Here is a 21,077-nt window from a genome sequence, read left to right on the forward strand (position 1 = left end):
TGTGTGTGTGTGTGTGTGTGTGTGTGTGTGTGTGTGTGTGGATTCTGCTAGGGACAGATAGCAGCTGCAGCAGGCCTCACTTCTGCTAATACCTGGATCACAGACACAGGATTTTCAAAATAGCACGAACAACACAGAAATCTCTTTGTACTGCACACGTTGATTTTTCCTCTTAAATTCTAAGCAGACTGAAGTTGATCAAGTTCTCCTCCATCTTGATCGAGTTGGTTGCATCATCGGTTTGAAGGGTTTAGGAGGGAAACCCAGAGATCCCGCTCCCCACTGAGTTAAGTCAAGTTTAGCACATTTTAGCAGCAAGGCAGTTCAAAGTGCTTTACGCCATAAAAACACAATACAGTGACCAGTTATGAAACAAGCCATAAATTTTATATTTAGTCAAATGCCATCAAAATGATCAAATACAGTGATCAATGTTCCATTTATTAGAAATCAAAGGCAACTATAAACAAACAGGTTTTAAGCCATCATTTAAAAGAACTCGGTGTTTCGGCAATTTTCTGGAAGTGTGTTCCAGATTAGAGGAGCATAAAAAGATGAATGAATGATGAATTGATCAAGTTTTTTTCTTTCCTTCTTGCTGAAGTTGAATGTTTGGTCTGACTTTTCTTCTCTGTCATCTGTCTCAGATGAAAGATCTCTCAGATATCCCCATTTATCAATGTGGGCTGTAGTATTGGCACCAAATGTTCTGAATGTCCATCGCTCTAGTTTTATAAAGTCACCTAGGTCAAACGTGGTTTCGATTAATTTGATTGTTTTACCTGTTTTATTCCTATAGTTGGAATATTTCATTTTTGAAATTTCCTGCTAAAACTAAGACCAATACAACAAACTCTCCCTTTAAAAATAATATTTTCCCAAGATTTTTTTAAATATGTAGTCCTCTCTGAAGTTGTTTGCATTCTACGTCTAAAAAAAGAGACAGTTTCTTACATGTCAGACTGTGATGTACCGCAAATGTAATGTTCACCTCTTCGAAAACCAATTGAATTTATACTCTGAATTTTCATCTTCATTCGGAAACCCGATGCTATTATAGATCTCCACCCATGATGACAAATTATTAGATTTTAGATTAGCGAATTCTCTGAAGTCAACACACAAAATAATAAATCTGGAAGGTAAAAGCTCTTAATTGTCCAGCAGGGGTGTTCGTCTTTGGTTCAGCGTCTGGCCAGATGTAAAATTCAGCCTAAATCCACCTCCCCACTTTTCTAACGTACTCACACACACACACACACACACACACACACACACACACACACACATCTCTTTTATCTCAGCTAGAAGACGGCTGGCTGGCTCTTGGCTTGGAGGCACCATTAACCAATTTAGCTTCCAGATGTCCATCATACAACCACTGCCAAAGCTGCACAGTTTTCCAAGAGCTTCACACGAACGCAAAGACGCAGCTCAGAGAGAGCTGTGATGTGCTGATGCTCGGACACAAAAATATACCTAAAGATTGGATTGGGTTTTACATGCGAAAATGCAGAAAAAAGACGCTCCGTTTAACACATCACACACGGTGCCGAGACGACTGCATAATGTGCTCCTCACCTTGTATTTATGTCTTCATATGAGAGTGATATTTGATTGGCAAGTGCAAATCCTGATAAAACTGAGACTTGCTGTTTGATCATCTCTAAAATAATCCTCCACCATCTGGAGGAGATAAGCAAGTTAAATACACAGTTGTTCCTCCTAATGTCTTGTCCCCCTGAGACACGAACACACACACACATACACACACACGCACATCCCAACCCATGCCCCTACGCGCACACAAACACACACACCCATGCAGGAACGCACGTGTAAACGCCAGCATCGGCTCACACAAACCCACATTCGCTCTCCTCAGATGGACAGATGCTGCACCTCTAGAGGCACAGGGACCCAACAGCTGTTCCCAAGCCAGTCAGATGGGCGACCATTGATAGTTCATGAATATTTTACACTCAGCCAAAATGGCTGCTTTCCAGGCCGCCTACGAGAGCAGCCGCACCGGACCAGATGATCATCGTTAAAACTGTATGGACGGACCTTATTCCACAGTTTATCAATCCAAGCCAATTTAATATTCCTTGGAAGTTCTGACACCGACAGAAAGTTTTGACTGGATCTGTGGTCGGAGTTGAATGTAAAATGGGTGTGTGTGTGTTTTCTACATTTCAACTTATCATGTCGCATAGTAGTGGCTCCATCATTCTGAGGGGATGTGTTTTTCTTCAGGTTAAGATGGTTTCATTCCTATTTGGGCTGCTTTTTGGATTAGTTCAACCCAGTACTCGACTGTTTTCACATAAATGTATTTTTATTTGCTTATTGTGTCATTAAGGTGAAAACAACCTCCAGCAACTCAAAGGATAAACCTGCATTTCTTTGCCTGACGGACAATTTATGAAGCAAATAAAGGTTTTAGCAAACCTTCTTTGCCAAATAAGGAAATGAGATTATTTAACATCTGGATCTGAAGAGACTAACTCTACCCTAGAGTGTAACAACACATTTTTAGCTGAATATAGTCATATTCAGTAAATTATAATATGCATCCCAATGAGTCTTGTTTGTCAGATTAAAAGAATCATAAAAAAACCCCCAACAACCTTCAAGCCAGTTTTAAACATACTTTTCATTAAGCCCACATTTTTGTTTTTAATTTTTTTTAATACATGTATATTGGTCTGATGTGCAGCCTAATTTTGAATTTTGTGTTTCCATGAGCTATTAGCACAAAATCAACACAATTAAGAGAAATAAAGATGCTAAAATATCAGTCTTTGCCTATGTTACTCGATATAATACGTTTCACTTGGTGATGGAGTTACTGAAATAAATAAACTTTTCAATAATATTCTAGTCTGTATTTATGAAGTTTTGAATATGAAAAATTGATAGACACAAAATTGTATTTTAGCCAATTATTACCTGAAAATTCATACACAGATCAGTGGTCTGGCATTTGAAGCTGTGTCTTATTAAACAAGTGCTGAATCACTTCCTGAAAAGTTCATCAAGGCTTCACAGAAGACTGTTAACTTCTACTCATTAAAATTATATGCCTCTTTGTTTTAAAGGATTTTGAATGACCCTGTGAATAAATGGTGCCGTAAAAAAAATAAACTTGTCTTCCCTTTTGCTGATGCAAAGAAGCATCTATCGGTAATATGTGTTTAATGTGTTATCATGGAGAAGAGTGTGTCTGGGAACCTCAGGGTCTCAGTGTGATTTTGTTTGTAGCTGTAAGCCATGACCCTCAGCCTGCACTGAAAGTGTTCACCTTCGTGTTGAAAAACCTGCGATGAGAGTCAGCTCATCTAAGTTTGAACGGTCCTCAACCAGATAAAGCTGGATTTGTCCCTCTGGATGGAAGGGTCGGGCTTTGGGTCAGTCAGAGTTAAAGTGTCTTGTTCAACGGTTGGATGGAGCAGGAGACAGAGGAGGCTGCTGTCTTACGGACACGGATCCTGTCTGTTGGGGAGGAGAAACTGCCGAGCCCAAAAGTGAAGTTCTCCCAGCTGTGTGAGAAACGGATCCCAGATACAAGCAGCTGTAATGAGCTCTCTCTGGAGCGAGGCAGAGTGACGAGCTCTGTTATCTCTGGATGGGGGTTTAAAAGTAGAGTTTCTGCTTTTTAGCATCGAAAGGAGTCAGACGAGAGGTTTCAGACATCCGACTATTATGCCTCCTACAGAGAGCAGAGTCTGGGCAAAAACAACAAAAAACATTTTGGTTTTTTCCCCTCTTTTCACAGGTCTAGAGGCAGACTGCTGGTGTTAACCTGTATTCTCTCTGTGCTTCTTTCTAGCCCCTGCTTCTATCTCCTTCTTTCCCTTTAAACCCTGTCCCCACCTTTCTCCTTTCCTCACTTTTGCCTCCGTGTACATTTCATTTTAAATAAACCCAGAGCAATTTCTAATAAAGTTTTATGTATGTATATCAAGTGGAGCATCATGACGAAAGCTATAATGCTCCACTTGAGACAGTGACACAACATTTCTGACTCCCACACTGCTGGACAGAACACTAAGAAAACCCCCATTAAACACCAAAAGTCCCTCTGGAGAGGGATGCTTTTGGTTTCCCAGACCTCTTATCTCCGTGACTGGATGTTGGTTAAGCAGAAAACAATTGATGACTTTCCACCTGTTTACTTTTCTCATTTTTAGGCACACAAAGCACAAAATGCTGTCATGGTCAGGTGCAAGAACAGAACAGAAAATGTGATGCGGTAACATCAGCTAGAGTCCAAAGAAGATCTTTCAAATATCTGCTAGAAGTCTTGAGAGCACTTGATTTTATTCAAGAGTATCAGAGTAAATGGGCATCAATAACATTTTAAACTCAACATTAAATGATTGCAAGAACACCTACATTCTTGGAAGCAGAAGTTAGACGTAGTTCAAACCTTTTTTTTTTTTTCCCCTCCATCATAATCCACACGAAATCCATAATTGGATCCCACTTCTTTTGTTCAACCGAACAGAAACAAACAGAAGTTGCAGGTCTCTCTGATGCTGTGCTTGCTTAGGACCTAAATATACAAAACACATTGATGATATTTTCACACCGGCCGCGTGCGACTGATAGGAGAGAGGCGAGAACATACCGTGTGTGTTTGATTGGCAGCTTGGCTCTGGGACCTGGAATAGCTCCAGAACCTCTGCAAGGGAGAAGATGTCTCAATATGTACAGTACTGCCTGTTTTACTCAAAGCCAACCTTTTTATTACATCCTCTACCTCTCTGGTTCTGCCTCTGCCTGGGAGGATAGATTAATCTCAGATGCCCCGGGGCCGAGATTCAAACATCTGTTTGCCCCTCTCCCCATCTCTTCGTTTTTGACTCTGTCTGCCAGCCAGTGCGTCCCAGAGCGAAGCCTCTCTTGCGCAGCCCCATTATGGATATGATGAGGGAAGCCGTGGGACTTCAGGTTTCAGAAATTCTTAAACAGACAGGAAGCAGTCCGTCTCTGACCAAGGTAGAGTCTTTATAAAACAACAGGAAAGCGCAGGCAGATAATCCGCTATGAAGGGACTGAGAGGAGAAATTGGTAAGAAAAATAAAGATAATGATGTTTACACTATTCCCTGTTATCACTCTGAGCTTCTTTTCTTAATGTTTCCTTGGTTTTATTTTGGCACCCTGCTGAGTTGAAACTGAGCTGAACGAGTCGCCAGCACAAAAATCTACAAATTAGGGTTTGTCCTCAGGCTCAGAGTAACAATTTTTCACTGGTATGTCCAAGGTCAGTGACAAATGTATTGTTATTATTTCTTTTGTTAGTAAGATTGTATTTAAATTGTATTGTATTTAAACTTCCCCTGAACGTGTTCAGATAGTGCATTAACAGAGTCATGCAAGTATACTCATACTGCATGAACCGTTTTACATTTTGACAAAATACAGTCTCAAACTTTCAGGTCGTTTATCAGGATCTCAATCGATCCTTAAAACTCCTTCTTTTAAATGTTTGCTGGATCTCTTGGTAGTTTTCCTTCTTTCTCCCACCTGAGCTGTGGATCTCTGTGGCTCCTCCAGTTACATGTCGGTTTCAGTCGACAGGTGTGTTGAGATGTTTATATTATTTTATACCCTAACCTTTCTTTAAACTACTTTGTAGTGTAATCTCTAATCTGTCTGGTGTCTTGCTTGGTTTTTATGATGTTGTTAGTTCACTAATGTTCTCTGACGAACTCGAAAGGATTTATACTGAAATTAAATCAAAAACAGGCGGACTCTATTTATCTGTTAGGTTACTTTAGACATAACTGGTTGCAATGGACTTTTTAGGGGTGTCACAATAAGGGAGGTTGACCATTTTCAGGTTTTTAAATAAAACACTGCATACGTCATGTATGCATTGTCAGTGGACTGTGATGGTGTATTTCTGATTTGCTGAAGAAGTGTTTTCCAAAAGCTGCTGCATGTAGCAGACCTTTGGATATAAAATCAGTCGACAGAAAAGATGTGATGAAAGCTGGTAACGGGGATCTGCAGTGGGAATGATTCAGGTCTAGTCAGCTTTTTAAGTAAATTGCTTTTCCTTTGCTTCAGGGAAGAAATAATAGCCACACGGAGGACGTCGTGTGGCAAGATTAAAGAGGAAATGTAACAACAACAACAAAAAAGTAAAAACAAATCTGATGTGTAGCAGTAGGTTAGATTTAAGTCCTGTAAGTAACACTGCTGGAACCAAAATGTTAAGCCACAAAGTCCACTTTAAGCTGCTCTGAATGGAGACAATTGTGTGGATAATATGGGATCTACAGCGACCTCCAGAGGCGGAAAGTAGTACTTCTGCTGGAATCAGCGCTTCATTTACTTTAAAACAACACACAGGATTAAATTAGGTTATAGTTTCCCTCAGTCGTCTTCATCTGTGTAACTCATTTCTGAAATAAGCAAGTGTCAGCGTCGCTTTTCTCACTATGACAGTATCTGAAGAAGGTCTGGCTGTTCTCCTCTAAACATTTCAGATTGTTTCTAGATAAACACGCTCCATTGTTTTCTGTTGGTTTAAAGTAGAAGACCTTGACCCAAACTTCCTGTAGATGATTCTATGCTCTGCTTTCCACCTGGGTGTTTTACATGCTCTTTTTTCCCCCAAACCACTTCAGTATTACTTTTCAGCTGCAAAATACAAACAAACAACATTTTTACTTTCAACATGTCTCTCACTGCTTTCCTGGTCACATGCGCAGACATGAACACACGGACGCTTCTGTTCTGGCATCTGCCGCGGTGAAACAATGAGTGGACAGGGAGGGAGGGGAGGAACACAGGAAAGGTGTCAGATGTTTGGGAAAACTGCATGGGAATTTCTTGAGAGGGATGCACAGTCCAGATTTTAGGCTATCTGGGAAAGAGCTACTCCAAATAAGAGTTTATACCTTCTAAAATAGTAGCACTACTTTATATTTATCATCCAAATTAGCCAAGAGTTTTGAAAACTTTACCCCTAAAATCCAATTTTCTCCTATAGGCTCATTGTCGGTGTGCTTGTTGGCCCTAATTGAACTTTCATGCATGAACAAGGGGCTCATTGTAACATGCTAGTAACACGGACCCCCAAATTGTAAGGCACATAACAGGGCCGTCATTCATTTGCATTTTAACTAGTCCTTCAGTGATGACACCAGATCGTGTGAATTCATTATCATACAGGGCTGCAGTTCATCCAGCCATCTATTAGTAACGCCAATTAGTTTACTGGGACAGGTTTGAGGAATGCAAATAGGGCTGCAGACACACACACACACAGACACAGACCGGCCCAAACCTTTTCTCTGTCTTTTACATCAGGCCTCTGTTAACAAGCAGAAATGTGATAAAAAGGGTTTTTGTCCCAGTGACCCACATCTGAGAGAAGTTTTAAGCAAATGTGTAAGGTGCAGCAGTCTTAACTGAATAAGTTCACTGACATATCTGTGATTTGTGATGGTGGAAACCCCATTTTTGATGCTCGCATAATGACTATAATATGAGAAAACTATGTCGCATGGCAGGTATAAATATACCGGCACATTTTAGACGCACCTGTCAGTGAGTGCGAACACAAGTGTTAATGTGGAGAACAATTTGATTATTGTAAACAGCCTTTTACAGGTTAAACAAGCCTTGCCACACAAAGCCTCAGCATTACAAGGCAAAGCGAGTCATAGGTCTCCCATTAAAGTGCCAGTCATGTGTCTCCAGGGAGAGCTAAAACCTCTCAGCCAGCACAGAAAAGCTGCGACATTTACATCCGTTTCTTCATGCAAAGCTACTCCTTGTTCTTTTATTCAGGTACTGAAAATATTATATGTTTTGGAGCTTATTCATGTTCTGAAAATGTTTTGAAGATGCAAAAGTTACTTTTAGTGATAGATAAGTGGAAGTCTGGATGGTCTCCTTTAAAAGATATTATCCTATGGTCTTTGAAACACATTTATTTGGAAACCAGCTTGAGGAATACTTTAATCCCACATGAGATTTTAGAGGCAAATTACAAGTTTGACAAGTCTGTGTTTCTGTAGCAGAGAAAGTCAATAAAAGTTAAAAGCTCTCATTAGACTTGTGTTCAAGATTTTCTGTGTAGGAGAAAGAATTTAAGTTTTTGGCCCGTTTTAGCAGCTATGCTAATGCTAAAGTTACACTTGCTAGCACGCTGAGATTATAAACATTGAGGCAGCAATGAACAACACTTACTAGTTGTGTGGGGTTTGTTACCATTTCACTTGCATTTTGTGCCCTAAACCCAAACTAATAAAACATTACTGGAATACTAATAAACCTTTTAAACTTCTAGAACAAAGTAGAATAACATTTTCTTTGATAACTTCAGCTGAAATGACAATAACTATTTTAGGGTTAAGGAGCTAAGCTTGATAGCAACTTCATTATTAGCACATTTGCTAAACTATTTAAAGGTGGAAGAAAACAAACATAATTGCTATCACACAGAAACTTTGTTAACCACAAGCTTAATAACATTGCACAGCTAGGTTTTATTTTAAATTTGATACATGAATTTATAAAACACACAAAACAAAATCAAACATTGTTATTTATTAAAACAGTTGATATATGGACAAATTCTATATTATTATAAAATAATATAAAAAACGATCATATTTTTCCAGACCTTTTTAACATTTTTGATTGGTTTTTGAAGGTTGTTGGCATGCTTGTTTCTTCTTTTAACTTCTGTTTCATTACATTGTATTAAACATGCCCTCCAGTGCAGAAGTCATACAGATTGAGAAATATAATATGACATATGATAAATATAAACCTTACAGTTCTTTGATGGACTTTTCACAAGAGAAATGGAAATAACACTTGAGTGAACCAATATTAATTTAATTCTATTTAATATACTTAGCTAGGATATTGTTTGTTGTTAATATTTAACCATAACTAAACATTATATTTACAAACTGAGCTACTTGATTCATTTTAACAAATTAAATGCTGATTCTGTGTTATACATCATATATAACGAATAGGAAAGCTGAACCTTATTCAGTTAAGTTATAATCAAAATGTCCATATAGGCGTTATCACCATATCTGCATCTGATTTTGCTAGAATTCAGCCTTTATTGAACATTACATTTGAAAAGTGATACACATAATAAAATGTTAATGATTTCAATAGCTTATAATTACACTTCCAAAATGTATCTTATGGGTTGCTTTATTAAAAGTAGGTACTTGCCTCTCTTTCCTCTCCATGACTGAAAAGGACTCAGATTTGCTTACGAATGCAGTGTGCTACCATACGACTCATTTATTACATCTGTTTACTCATTATGAGGACTAAACAGGCACTTCTGGTGGAGGCACAGCTGTTATGCCACTGATTAAGACCTGAGTGTATATTCCTGTTATTCCAACAATCATACATTAAGCAGCATCCAGCTCCATTGAAACCAGCTGTGTGTTTTTCAGTCAAGGTGGTGCACCTGCTCTCGTCAGCTCCGCCTCCTCCCCATCACCCCCACCCTTCCTCCTTGACTACAGTACCCAGAGCGCATCGCGCCTCTCTCCACTCGCTCTGTGCTGCGCCAGTAAGTCCGCCCCGCTGACTCGCAGAACCAGTTGGTTTGGCCCAGCGTCTTCTTTTCCTGCCTCCTCACTGTGTGTGTACTGCTGCTGCCGCCGCTGCTGCTGTTGTTGCCTGGTGTCAACCTACGCCAACGAGAGAAAAAGAAGACATATCCCTCCCTCTCTCACTCCTCCACTGTGAGACGGCCTTGACTTTTTTCCTCCACCTCCTCCTCCTCCTCGCCGGCACCGCTGGCTTCCGTGCCGTGCCAGTCAACTCGCCTCCTTCCCCGGCTCGAGTTCAGCAGCAACAAGCTCGGAAACATCTGGCCGCCGCAGAGTGCTACACTCCCCCTGTTCCTGCAAAGCGCCTGCTCGACCTGGCAGCCTGCTATGGAAATTAGTCCAAAGTCAACCTAGTTTGGTCTCCGAAGGGAAGGAAAAGAAGAAGAAGCAGAAGAAGACGGGGGGAATTGACGGAGGAGGACCTTGTTGTCTGTAAGTGTTGCCTCCGATACGGGAGTCCTATTAAAGGAGGGTTACGGAGGAGGGGAAAAGTAGCTAAACCTTCCTTAGCATGACCGTGTTGTCTCTTCGCTCTAACGGTCGCTATGTTGGCCGTCCCTCCGCGGTGTTTCACCAGCTGTTGTCATAGCACCGGGGCCTTCGGAACAACCGTAAATAGCTCAGGACTACCGGAGCCCCGGTCCGCCTTTACTTTTGTTAGCCGTGGCCGGGGCTACAGCTAGCTGCGTGGGTCAGTGTGTCTCCGGGTTTGTTTGTTGTGTCTTCTGGAGAGAAATTAATAACAGCCCGCTCCCGTTCGGCAGCTGTAACACTACTTCGACTTTTAAGCTAATTTCCTCCCAGCAAACAAAGCTTAAACTGTGCTTAAGGAAGTCTGCGGTACCCGAAACCAACTTAAACAATCAGGGTAATTTATTGGAGTTATTTACTTCTTCATTACGCACAGAAACACATGTAATAAATAGCTCTACCTAAAGAGACATTTCTAAAGTTAATCTAAAGTTTGTTTAAAACGTGTAGCTTTTTTTTTTTACTTTTCTGATCAGCGCAAAACTTTAATTATTTAAAGGTAAATATTAAAAAGCTCTATAAGACAAATATAAATACTACATTTGTAATTAATCATTTATTTGCAACTACAATCGCTTTACTCTTATAATCCTTATACAACTATTCGTATATTCATGCTCTTATAAATTAAACAGCAGGTAAACTTATCTGAAGCTTCACATTTACAAAGATGTTAAGAGGTCAAGTTGTAACATAATTTCAAAAACCTTTCAGGCTCAAAATAAATAAAATAATCTCCTTCATAATGCTCCTCTGGAGGAAAATGCAATTAATTTGATGCCAAGGAAAGTGACCAAAGTTCCCTACCATAGATTAACCAAAACTGCCCCTCCTGCGCACTGTCAGTCAACTGACTGAAAAATGATTCCCACATGTTCCTCACAGAAAACACAAGAGGATAACTGGAATTTCAATTTGTGAATCTAAAGTTTCTCCAGCTGTTATTGTTAAATTAAAGAGCTGCTTAAAATTCAAATTTTATTCATCATTTATTTCTTTATTTTTCTCGTGAAAAGACATTAAGATCTTTACCGAATAAAATGGACAATTTCCTGCAAAATTGTGCACTTTCACTCAAAGCTGAAACGAAAGCGAAATAACAATCTCGTAATAAGTTGCTCCCCGTCTGCATTTTTTTTTTTTTTTTTGCTCTTTTTTTTTGCGTTTTTTTCTTTTTTTTTTCCTCTTTTTTTCTTTTTGTGCGACAGAGGGGGGGGGGAGGGGTTTTGCGTGTGGGTTTTGGGGGAGAGAGAGGGAGAGAGGGGCACAGTTTGGTGAATGAATAAAATGACGGAGTGAATGAATACAAGACGAGGCGCAGCGGCGCTGAACCGTAAAAAAGTGGGAAACAATATCAGCTGGGTGCGTTTGTCAGTTGCGAATGTGCTGTGCTGGCCTTTGTTTATGCTTACTGGAAGGAGCTGCATTTAAAAACATCCAAAACAGTTCAGGAAAGGAAAAAAAAAAGTTTTTAGCCTCAATTCTTTTTGGTGTTTTTTTTTTTTTGTGCAAACTTTCCCCTTTCTCTCTGGAACGTAGCTCTCCTCTAGTTTAATGATGACACAAATCAGCATCCCACTGCATTTAGTAGCTTTTCTTTTTCTTCCCAGAGAGGGAGAGAGAGAGAGAGAGCAAAAGGGAAGCGTGGTGGGGGTAGGAGGAGGTGGGATGAGGGGTGGTAGGGGGGGGGACAAAGTTGTGGAGTGTTGGTAGAATGAAAGAGGAGTCTGGTGGCAGGAGTGTAGAGGAGGCAGCATATGGCTGTAGAAAGAGCACAGCTGGAGGTAGCATCTCCATCTGAGGATGATGTCAGAGCAGCTGACAGGCTGCCATCCACCCCACCTCCTCCTCCGTCCCTCCACCTCCCCTCCCACCTCCCTCCCCGATCCTTTATTGTGAGTCTCAGCGGCAGCCTGGGAGAGTTAGCGCTGCGTTTGTGTGTGTGTGTGCGCGGCGATCAGCGCTGGTTAGAAGAAGAAGGAGGAGGCGGAGGAGGAGGAGGAAGAGGAGGGAGGTGGTATCTCGTTCCCCCTCCAACATCTCCTCCACTTTGCATCTGTCCCTTGCAGTTTGAACAGCGTGCTGTTGTTTTTTTTTTGTTTATTTGTTTTTTTCCCTTCGTTTTTTTTTTTCTCTCTCCTTTCCTCCGCCTGCCTCCCCTCATCTTCTGCTCTGCTCTTCTACCCACTCATTGATTCAGAGTGAGAAGGATACACAGCCAGTCAGAGAGAGAGAGAGAGAGAGAGAGAGCCCGGCTATCCTGCCACACTGGAGTTAATCAAGTTGATGCGTACTGCTGCTGCAGGTATCGTTTCTGTGTGTTTTCTGTGTGTGTGTGATGCCTAGATACAGTCCGGGATAGAGGAGTAGTTATTTTATTCTGGAGGTTTTCCCTGAGTGTCAAGCTTGTTTGAGTGCTGTGTGAGGATGGTAGTGGGTATGTTAGCGGTAAACGGTAAAAGTAGTTGCTGCTGCTGCTGCCGCCAGTGTTGTTTTTTTAGTTTTTAGTCTGAGTTTAAAGCTCCTGCTCTCTGATATGTTTTGGACACTTTCCATGTATTTATGTAATATAATCCAAGCAGAAAGCACAAAGTAAAGTAATCTTTAAATTTTGTGCAACTTTTACAGATGTAACATAAGTACAAAAAAATGAAAATAAATCCACTACTTATTAAATCGAAACACAAAAGTACATTTTAAACCGAAATAAGTGCTTATTAAATCCGAATAATATGATTCTGTGTTTTTTTTTTTGTCCGTTTCCAGTCGATTTTGTCGCGTTTTGGTATTACTTGAAAGCATGCGCGGTCCCGGTCTTGCCCGCTGCTCTCCCCTTCCTGTCGGCTGGAGTGGAGGAAGACTAATTTAGAAGTTGCAGATTTGAGCTGCCTGAATTGGCTAGACAGCTGTAATCGCACTCCCTCCTAGTCTTAATCTCTTTATCTGGCTAGCAGCTGCCATATGGCCCCCGTCAGCTGGATCAGATGTGGGTAAGCCTCCCTCCCTGGCCGTCCCAGCCGCTCCCTCCCTTGCCCTCCTTGTGTGTGTGTGTGTTTGTGTCTCCTCTCGCAGACCCCTGCCTTGACGGAGTCGGCTGGCCTGGGCCCGGGGTTAGGGGCAGGGTGGCCACCGCCGGCTCCCTCCCCAGCTCCCTGCCGCTGCCGCCACCACCACCACCACCGCCGCCGTCGTCTTTATTTTTAGCCATCTTTAAGGATTAGGATTGATGCTGTGACGAGCAGGGCACTTACAGTGATTGTATTGTAAATCTTCTCTTCTTGGTGGTGGGTGGGAGGGTTGAGGAAGAGGGCAGTTTCTTCTGCGGGGCGGATGTGCAGGGAGTTTTTTCTCTTTTTTTTTCCTCGTAAGATTCAGATGGGAAGGAGTGCGTAAGGAACGAATGGTGTGTGTGTGTGTGTGTGTGTCTGAGGAGGTGGCAGAGAGGGGGGGGGGGTTTGGCTGGACAGAGGGTTGGGGAGGAGAAGGAGGAGGTGGGAGGTGGTACACCCTTGTCCCCCCGTAAGTCGCCTCATTAAAAGCAGTCTGAGCAAGCCGGAGGGCGAGCGCACACACACACGTACGCAGCCCGCAGACGCACACGCTCGCATTCCTGCTTCAGCTTCATTCAAATGAGGCGACTGAACCGCTCGGGTTAACACAGCGCAGAGCAGGACCCATGTATTTTCTCAGGCAGGACAAATCAACTTGGGTAACAGGTGGGACTTTTATTTTAATGTTTTGCTCATTTCATTTTCTTCCTCTTCTATCCTAAAACTTTCATCTCCCAAAACCCTCATTTTAACGAGGTAAATTGAATTAAATTCACTTTTTTTTTTCTCCTCTGGTTCAGACAATATTAATATTCTCCATCCTTTCCTCCATACCTTATCTCAGATCTTAAGCCGGCGCTCACAGGTTAAACGAAGGACAAGCTTTTTTCATTTCTGGACCTTCTTCTGTTTTTTCCATTCAGCCAGTTTTTCTTCCTGACTTAGTCTGTGGAGGTGGTTTGTAGGTAGGTAGGTAGGCTGGTGCTCAGAGTGTGTGTGTGTGTGTGTGTGCGTGTGTGTGTGTGTGTATGTGCGGACAGAGCACGCAGCTGAAAGCTGGTTACCTAAAAGGGCTGCGCCAGGCCAGGCCAAAGTGGGTTAATAAAAATAACCAGCGTAGGAGCAGCGACAATCCAGGAGTGCAAGCAGAGGAGTTGGAGAGCTGCAGGAAGACTGAGTGGAGGAATCTGTCTCTGGAGGTTTATCTGAGATTAAGTCATGGTTAGAAAAAAAAAACATGGACAAGTCGATATTCAGCCTTTTTATCTACATTTTTCTGAATGTTTTTCATATTTGAATGAGTTAAATATTTACAGAAAGAATCTGAGCAGTAATTAAAAAATGTGTTGCATTTTAGATAAAAAATATTACCAATGTGGGAAATGTCTTTTTTTTTTTTTTTATCTTTGCTATTTTCAAATTTTAAAAATGTGCTTATTTTTTTCCTCCCGGTGATTTTCTCTGCTCGTGATGTTTCTTTTTTCCTCTGTCTGGTACCACATCTTGTTCTCCATTTACCTTTTTCGACTTCTAAAATATAATTGTAGCTGGATAACTGCAAGGATTAAAAACAATAATATTTAGTCTTGAATTTAAAAAGTCCTGACTTCAAGTTTAGCTCAAATTTCCACAAATTTCCAAGTGTTCTGGAATTGTTCATTTCATTTTCGGAGCGCGTTCAGCTTATCACACCGTTCGGCTCCTTGTTAGCGACAGTTTAAAAGCCGTAAAAAGGCGAACGCACACACTCACTGTGTGTGTCCTCTGTGTTCCCGGCTGCAGGTTATGAGGACGGCAGGATGGAGTTCCCAGACCACAGCAGACATCTACTCCAGTGTCTGAGCGAGCAGCGGCACCAGGGCTTCCTGTGCGACTCCATGGTGCTGGTGGGCGATGCCCAGTTCCGCGCCCACCGCGCCGTGCTGGCCTCCTGCAGCATGTACTTCCACCTGTTCTACAAGGACCAGCTGGACAAGCGAGATGTGGTGCATCTCAACAGCGACATCGTGACGGCGCCGGCCTTCTCCCTGCTGCTGGAGTTCATGTACGAGGGCAAGCTGCAGTTCCAGGATCTTCCCGTGGAGGACGTGCTGGCGGCGGCCAGCTACTTGCACATGTACGACATCGTGAAGGTGTGCAAGAAGCGCTTGAAGCAGAAGGCCACGGCGGAGGCGGACAGCACGCGTAGGGAGGACGATGGCGGCTCCAGCTGCTCCGACAAGGCCGACAGTTTGTCCGACGGTTCGACGGGGCAGCCCGCCACGGCCGACCTGCTGCACAGCGACGAAGAGGAGGAGGGGAAGGCCGAGGGAAGCCAGCTGTGGCTGCGGTTGCCGTCGGCAGACAGACCGGGGACACCGGGCGGGGCTGCGGCCAGTCCGGGGCACGGAGAGGCGGCGAGCCAGCCAGGTGAAGGCCTGGGAGAAGGGGGCAAGGCGCTGTCGCCCGCCGGCAGCCCCAGCAGCTCCACTGGGTCGCTCTCCCAGAGATCCCACCGCTCCATCAGCTCCCGCGCCGGCCACAGGGGCAGGAGGGTGTCGAACGACGCGGCCGACTGCGTCCTGGACCTGTCGGTGAAGCCCATTGCCGTTAGCAACCACCATCCGTCTTACTTCAGCGGGGCGGCTACGCCGGACAGCCTGCAGAGCCCGCTGGCGGTGAGGGTGAAGGTGGAGAGGGGGGTGGCCTCCGACGAAGACGAGGAACTGGGCGGGAGCGACTACAACATGGAGCACAGCGGCCTCGGTAAGACGCAGGTTCCCAGCGCCAACGGATGCCTGAGCCACCACGGAGTGGGCGGGCCCCTGTCGGCCCAGAGGCGGCTGGGTCTGGAGGCCCACCTGTCGGCGCTGCGCGAGGCGTCTCTGGCGTCGGAGTTGGAGAGGGACGAGAAGCCCCCGGCCTCGGCCGCTGCCAACGAGGACATCCTGGGGGGGGAGAACGAGCACGCCCAGGCCGAAGCGGCCAGCATGGACAACTCGCTGCTGCCTTACGTCTCCAACATGCTGTCGGCCCAGCACACCCAGATCTTCATGTGCCCGCTGTGCAACAAGGTGTTCCCCTCACCGCACATCCTGCAGCTCCACCTCAGCTCCCACTTCAGGGAGCAGGAGGGCATCCGCTCCAAGCCCGCCGGGGACGTCAACGTGCCCACCTGCACCATCTGCAGCAAGACCTTCTCCTGCATGTACACGCTGAAGCGCCACGAGCGGACACACTCGGGTGAGAAGCCCTACACCTGCACCACCTGCGGCAAGAGCTTCCAGTACTCTCACAACCTCAGCCGTCACGCGGTGGTGCACACCCGTGAGAAGCCGCATGCGTGCAAGTGGTGCGAGCGGCGCTTCACGCAGTCCGGGGACCTCTACCGACACATCCGCAAGTTCCACTGCGAACTGGTGAACTCGCTGTCGGTGAAGAGCGAGCCGCTGGCGCTGCCCAACGTCAGGGATTGGGCGATCGAGGACAGCTCCCAGGAGTTATGGAAGTAGAGTCGGATTGTCGGGTTTGAACGAGGCTTGGGGAGGTGAGAGGAAGGTGGCAGAGTTAAGCGGTCGGGGGTTTAAGTGAGTCATGTTCTTATTCGTTGCGACATCTCATTCAACCGCACTTTAATAGCACATGAAAATGTTACTACTGACTTATTTTTACCGTCTGTTTGGGGGTTTCTGTTTTATTTTATTTTGAAGTCCCGTAACAATTTGGCATTAGTTCTCTTCTGTTGTTTTTTTTGTTTTTTGGTGTGTGTGTGTGTGTGTGGCGTCTGAGGACACGGCTCCCTCCCTAAGTGTCTTTTTTTTATTCTTTATTATTATTATTATTTTGTTGTTTTTGGAAGAAATTTCTGCGTGTGTCTGTTTCACCCCAGATACGACACTCCCATCGCCGGCCTCACCGGTTCCACAGGCAACAGGAGTTCATGTCGAACACACTGAAACAACACACTAAATAAAAAAAAAAATAAAAAAAAGAAAACGGGTACTGTGAGGCCGCCGCGCACGCCGCCGTCTGAGTACGTATGCGTGTGCGCGTTTGATTCTGCACTACTCCGGCAAAAGCAAGCAAACGACGACAAACAATAAAAAAAAAAAAAACAGATAAACAAAAGAGAAATCACCAATCATGTGTGAGCGTGCGTGCGTTTTTGTGTGTGTTAAATTAGATTTTCCTCCTGGCATGAAGGTGTCGTTGGCGAGCGCTCCCCACTTCTCTCGTTAAGCTCTTTGGTGTTGTGTTGGTGTGTTCAGGGGAAAGCTGACTGACTGACTGACTGATGGCACTCATGCAATGCACAGCCTCCTTTTTTCACTTCCAATCAATCTGAAGTATTTTCTAAAAATGAGAAGACCTTTACAAATATTATTATTATTATTATTATTATTATTGATAGATTTTTTTTTTCTTGAATCTAGCTGGCAGTCTTTAAAACATCTCTTGTTGTAAATGTATTTAATTTAAGGTTGTTGTATATTGTTCTGCTATAGTTTAAAGATTTTAATCCCTTTTTTTTAACTTAATGATTATTATTATTATTATTAATATTATTTTTTGTTACTTTTTTTTGTAATGGGACCTGCTGTTGTTGCATGATGTCCAAACCTGTATATTTTAAAAATGAAAATGTGAATCTGCTGTATAACTGTACACATTGTAATTGAACAAATATTTGACAACAGGCTTTTTTTTAGTTTGTTTTTTTGTTGTTTTCTTTTCCCTCTTTTTCTTTGTGAATACTACTCCAGGGTGTGGTCTGTTTTGAAAAATGAAAAACTGAATATCACTCTCGATTTCGAGGGGGGAGGAAAAAAAATGCATGGAAATTTGATTTGGTCTTAAACTTTTAGGTTGTTTTTGCATCGGAACGGGGGAAGGCAGGGGGAAGATGTTCTAACGGTAAATTTGTTGGTGAAAAGTTTTTAGCTGAGAGGCGACCTGATGAAGCATTTTAAGCACTGATTTGTCTGCTGTGTGTGTGTGTGTGTGTGTGTATGTGTGTGTGAGAGACCTGGTCTGTGCCAGTCGATCGAACCTACTGAAGCTCTACATCCACCCAGCACTTCTTCGTCCTCCGTGCTCCTCCTCAGGCATCAAATGTCCCCACTGCTTTGCGTTCCCTTTTCTTTTGTCTTCTTCTGCTTCCTGGTTAAGCCGTTTCTTATTTATCTCTACAGATCTGACCTCCTTTTTTGGGGCAGGGGGCAGTCTGATAACGCGGTTTGGCTGAGATGTGAAGGATACCCAGAGAGGTAGAGGAGGTTAAGCCCAAGCTCTCTTGCTTTAAAGTGTAAGGGTCAGATATCTGTGTCACGCCGTTCCTCATCTGTTTGCAGCGGATGCCACAATTTACCTGAGACTTTCCTTTAGAGGAGATGGCAGAGAATTGGCCTAAATCAGGGGTCAGCAACTTTTATAACCCAAAGAGTCATTTTTCGCTCTCGCTAAAAATAAATGGAGTTCTTTAAGTGCCACAAAGCCAACCTGAACCTTTCAAACTATGACAAATGTCATTGAAAATTTTGGCAATTTATGGTTAAAGAACCAAATTTTCACTTCTTTTGGTTTCAGAAGAAAGAAAAACACCAATGGTTTACCAGAAGATTACGAAGCTAAAAAGAAATAAAAGTTTGGTCTCACCCTGTTTAAAAAAATATCTTGTACTATTAGTGTCATTCTGTTGTGGAAATCTATAGTTGATAATCCATGAAAGCTGACCTCCTTTATGTAAAAATCACTGCTCAGTATAAAAGCATTTGGACCAATGTTATTAGGAGCCGCAGGTTGCAGACCCCTGGCCTAAATCTGTACAAGCACCTTTTTAAGCTAAAATGCGTGAAAACCTAATTTTGCTGAAAAGATGCCTTTATTCAAAACTGACGTTTCTAAAGCTGTGGAAGTATCTGATACTGGAAAACATTTAGAAATGATTGATGGAAATCATGTAAATGTGCTGAATTCAGACAAATATTGTCTAACTATAGTTTGATTAAATAATTGGACTTGTTTTTTGTTATTTTTGTAGTGATTGTTGTGTTTGGGTTGGGGCTACATCAGTTTAACAATTGCTCTTTAAAAGATGGTCAAGCGTTTGTACAATCCAAAAAGCATTTGGCAGCGATGCAGGCGCGCCAACGTTTCCTCCTCCTCCTTCTCCTCTCAGATGCGTGCGTGCGTGTGTTTGTGCGTGTGTTCGTGCGCGCACGCCACCGTCATCTGGTGGCACCTGCAGGCTTTGCCAACGCAACAGTGTGGGTGACATTGCAGCAGTTTGCACCACATCTTCTCTTTTTTTTTTCCTTTTTTTTTTGGGTCTTGAAATGTTATCTCTTCACTGGCGGCGCCTCTGCATATGGGCTCCTTCCATCCTGCTGTTGTTTTCATCACTACTGCTGCTTTTTTTTAATGTTTTTGTTCCTCTGGTTGTGCTTGACCGCCTTAAACTGCTGTAGTCCAAGCTAATTTTTTTTTTTTTTTAATTTAAATATATTTCTGTTGAAGTGTGAGGTGGAGACGAGGGACCGGCGACCGCCCTGACATGACGTCTCCATCTTTTGCTGTGCTTACTTGAAGGGGAGGGTGGGTGAGGGTTTTTTTTTTGTTTTTTTTGGTAAAAGGTTAAAAACAAAAAAAAAAGTATGAGACAAAAAGGAAGTCCATAGGAAGTCATAAAATGTTGGGAGGCGGTGTTGGAGGGAGGGGGCATATAATGACTGGATCTGTTTTGAAAAAGGACAATCACTGTCTGGAGAAAAACAAACAAACAAACAAACAAAAAAAAACAAGCAGATTTTTTTGAGATATATTTGCTCCCCTGTTGAGATTACAAAATTTCTTTGCTTTTCTTTCGAGGTTCTGTTTCCAATTTTAGTCAATTTTAGCTTTGACAATCATAGCTGGGTTTGTTTTCTTTTTCTCAAGGGGAGTAAATTCTAATTGTATTTAGTTTTGTAATTTTTTTGGTGTGCTGTTGTTGACATTTTTAAAAATTGTGTGCAAAACTGCAATAAATTATAAGAATCCCAAACCTCCGCCCTGGTGTGAAGTACTTTTGTTTCGTTTTTCTGATGGAAAATGTATAAAACGCTAAACGTATTGGTTGCGATTCCGTTTCTACGCGATCACTTCCTCGTTGTTGAGGTTTGCATTTATCGTATCGTTTCTCATTTTTAATTTATCAAGATCACGATAAATTCAAAATAACTGTCCATATCATTGGGATTGTTAGGTTTAATATTTTCTCTCAATGTTTGTCCAATGAAAATATTGCATATCAATACATTTAAAAATATGATTTAATGTGGTTACTGTGTACAGCTTAGGGATATAAATCACACTTCTTTATGTGACTCATGTCCTAAAGAAGCGTGATAGGAATAGGAATGTTTTTCAAGTGCAGCATTTGTGTTTGTGGGGATTTTTAATCAATGTTATGTCAGTCACAACCATAGAGTTGCCTAAAAAAAAAAAAAAAGAAATAAAGTTTGTATTGCCACTTTTAACGTTATCACAATACTACCACAAAATATCATGATAAAATTTTAAGTCGTCCAGCACGACTTCACTGACTAACTTCATATTTAGAGTACAGATCCTGTTATGTGTTTTTAAGGCAGCTCTTTTCGGATTGGGAAACACATTACCAAAAATGCCTGCTGTGTAAATTTTGATACATTAGGCATGAACATTCCCTAATGTATTGCTAGAAGCTTCCAAAAAAACCCCCCCAAAAAACATAAAATGCATGTAATTTTTTTGATCATGCTGTTAAATAAACTCAAAAATAGAAAGCTCAAATCTCCACTCTTTTTAAGCGCGTTCCTGCTTCCGCACCGAGCGTCGTGCTGCAGAAGGGCCCGGGCGGGAGGCCCTGGCATCCCGTC

The 21,077-nt window shown here is 42.7% G+C and overlaps 1 protein-coding gene across 7 annotated transcripts; it reads left to right on the top strand.

Moving 5' to 3' along the window:
- Positions 1-9,182: 9,182 nt before the first annotated feature.
- Positions 9,183-17,294, top strand: LOC103137463 (zinc finger and BTB domain-containing protein 18-like). 7 transcript variants are annotated; one of them, XM_007551212.2, is made up of 2 exons: positions 9,183-10,051; positions 14,983-17,294. In XM_007551212.2, the coding sequence occupies exon 2, from the start codon at positions 15,000-15,002 to the stop codon at positions 16,689-16,691; it is 1,692 nt and encodes a 563-aa protein (XP_007551274.1). In that variant the 5' UTR covers positions 9,183-10,051; positions 14,983-14,999; the 3' UTR covers positions 16,692-17,294. The 7 variants fall into 7 exon arrangements, with proteins under 7 accessions (XP_007551274.1, XP_016526478.1, XP_016526477.1 ...); XM_016670992.1 differs by lacking the exon at positions 9,183-10,051 and adding an exon at positions 10,095-10,282 and having other exon boundaries at positions 14,935-17,294; XM_016670991.1 differs by lacking the exon at positions 9,183-10,051 and adding an exon at positions 10,285-10,487.
- The last annotated feature ends 3,783 nt before the right edge of the window (positions 17,295-21,077 follow it).

This window comes from Poecilia formosa, unplaced genomic scaffold (assembly GCF_000485575.1).
Source record: "Poecilia formosa unplaced genomic scaffold, Poecilia_formosa-5.1.2 Scaffold40, whole genome shotgun sequence".
In the NCBI taxonomy this organism is placed as follows: domain Eukaryota; kingdom Metazoa; phylum Chordata; class Actinopteri; order Cyprinodontiformes; family Poeciliidae; genus Poecilia; species Poecilia formosa.

Coding starts and splice junctions, on each gene's coding strand:
- LOC103137463 (XM_016670987.1), top strand. CDS start 14,229: ATGTGCGGACAGAGCACGCAGCTGAAAGCTGGTTACCTAAAAGGGCTG. Junction 14,422..14,982: donor TTATCTGAGATTAAGTCATG/GTTAGAAAAAAA, acceptor TCCCGGCTGCAG/GTTATGAGGACGGCAGGATG.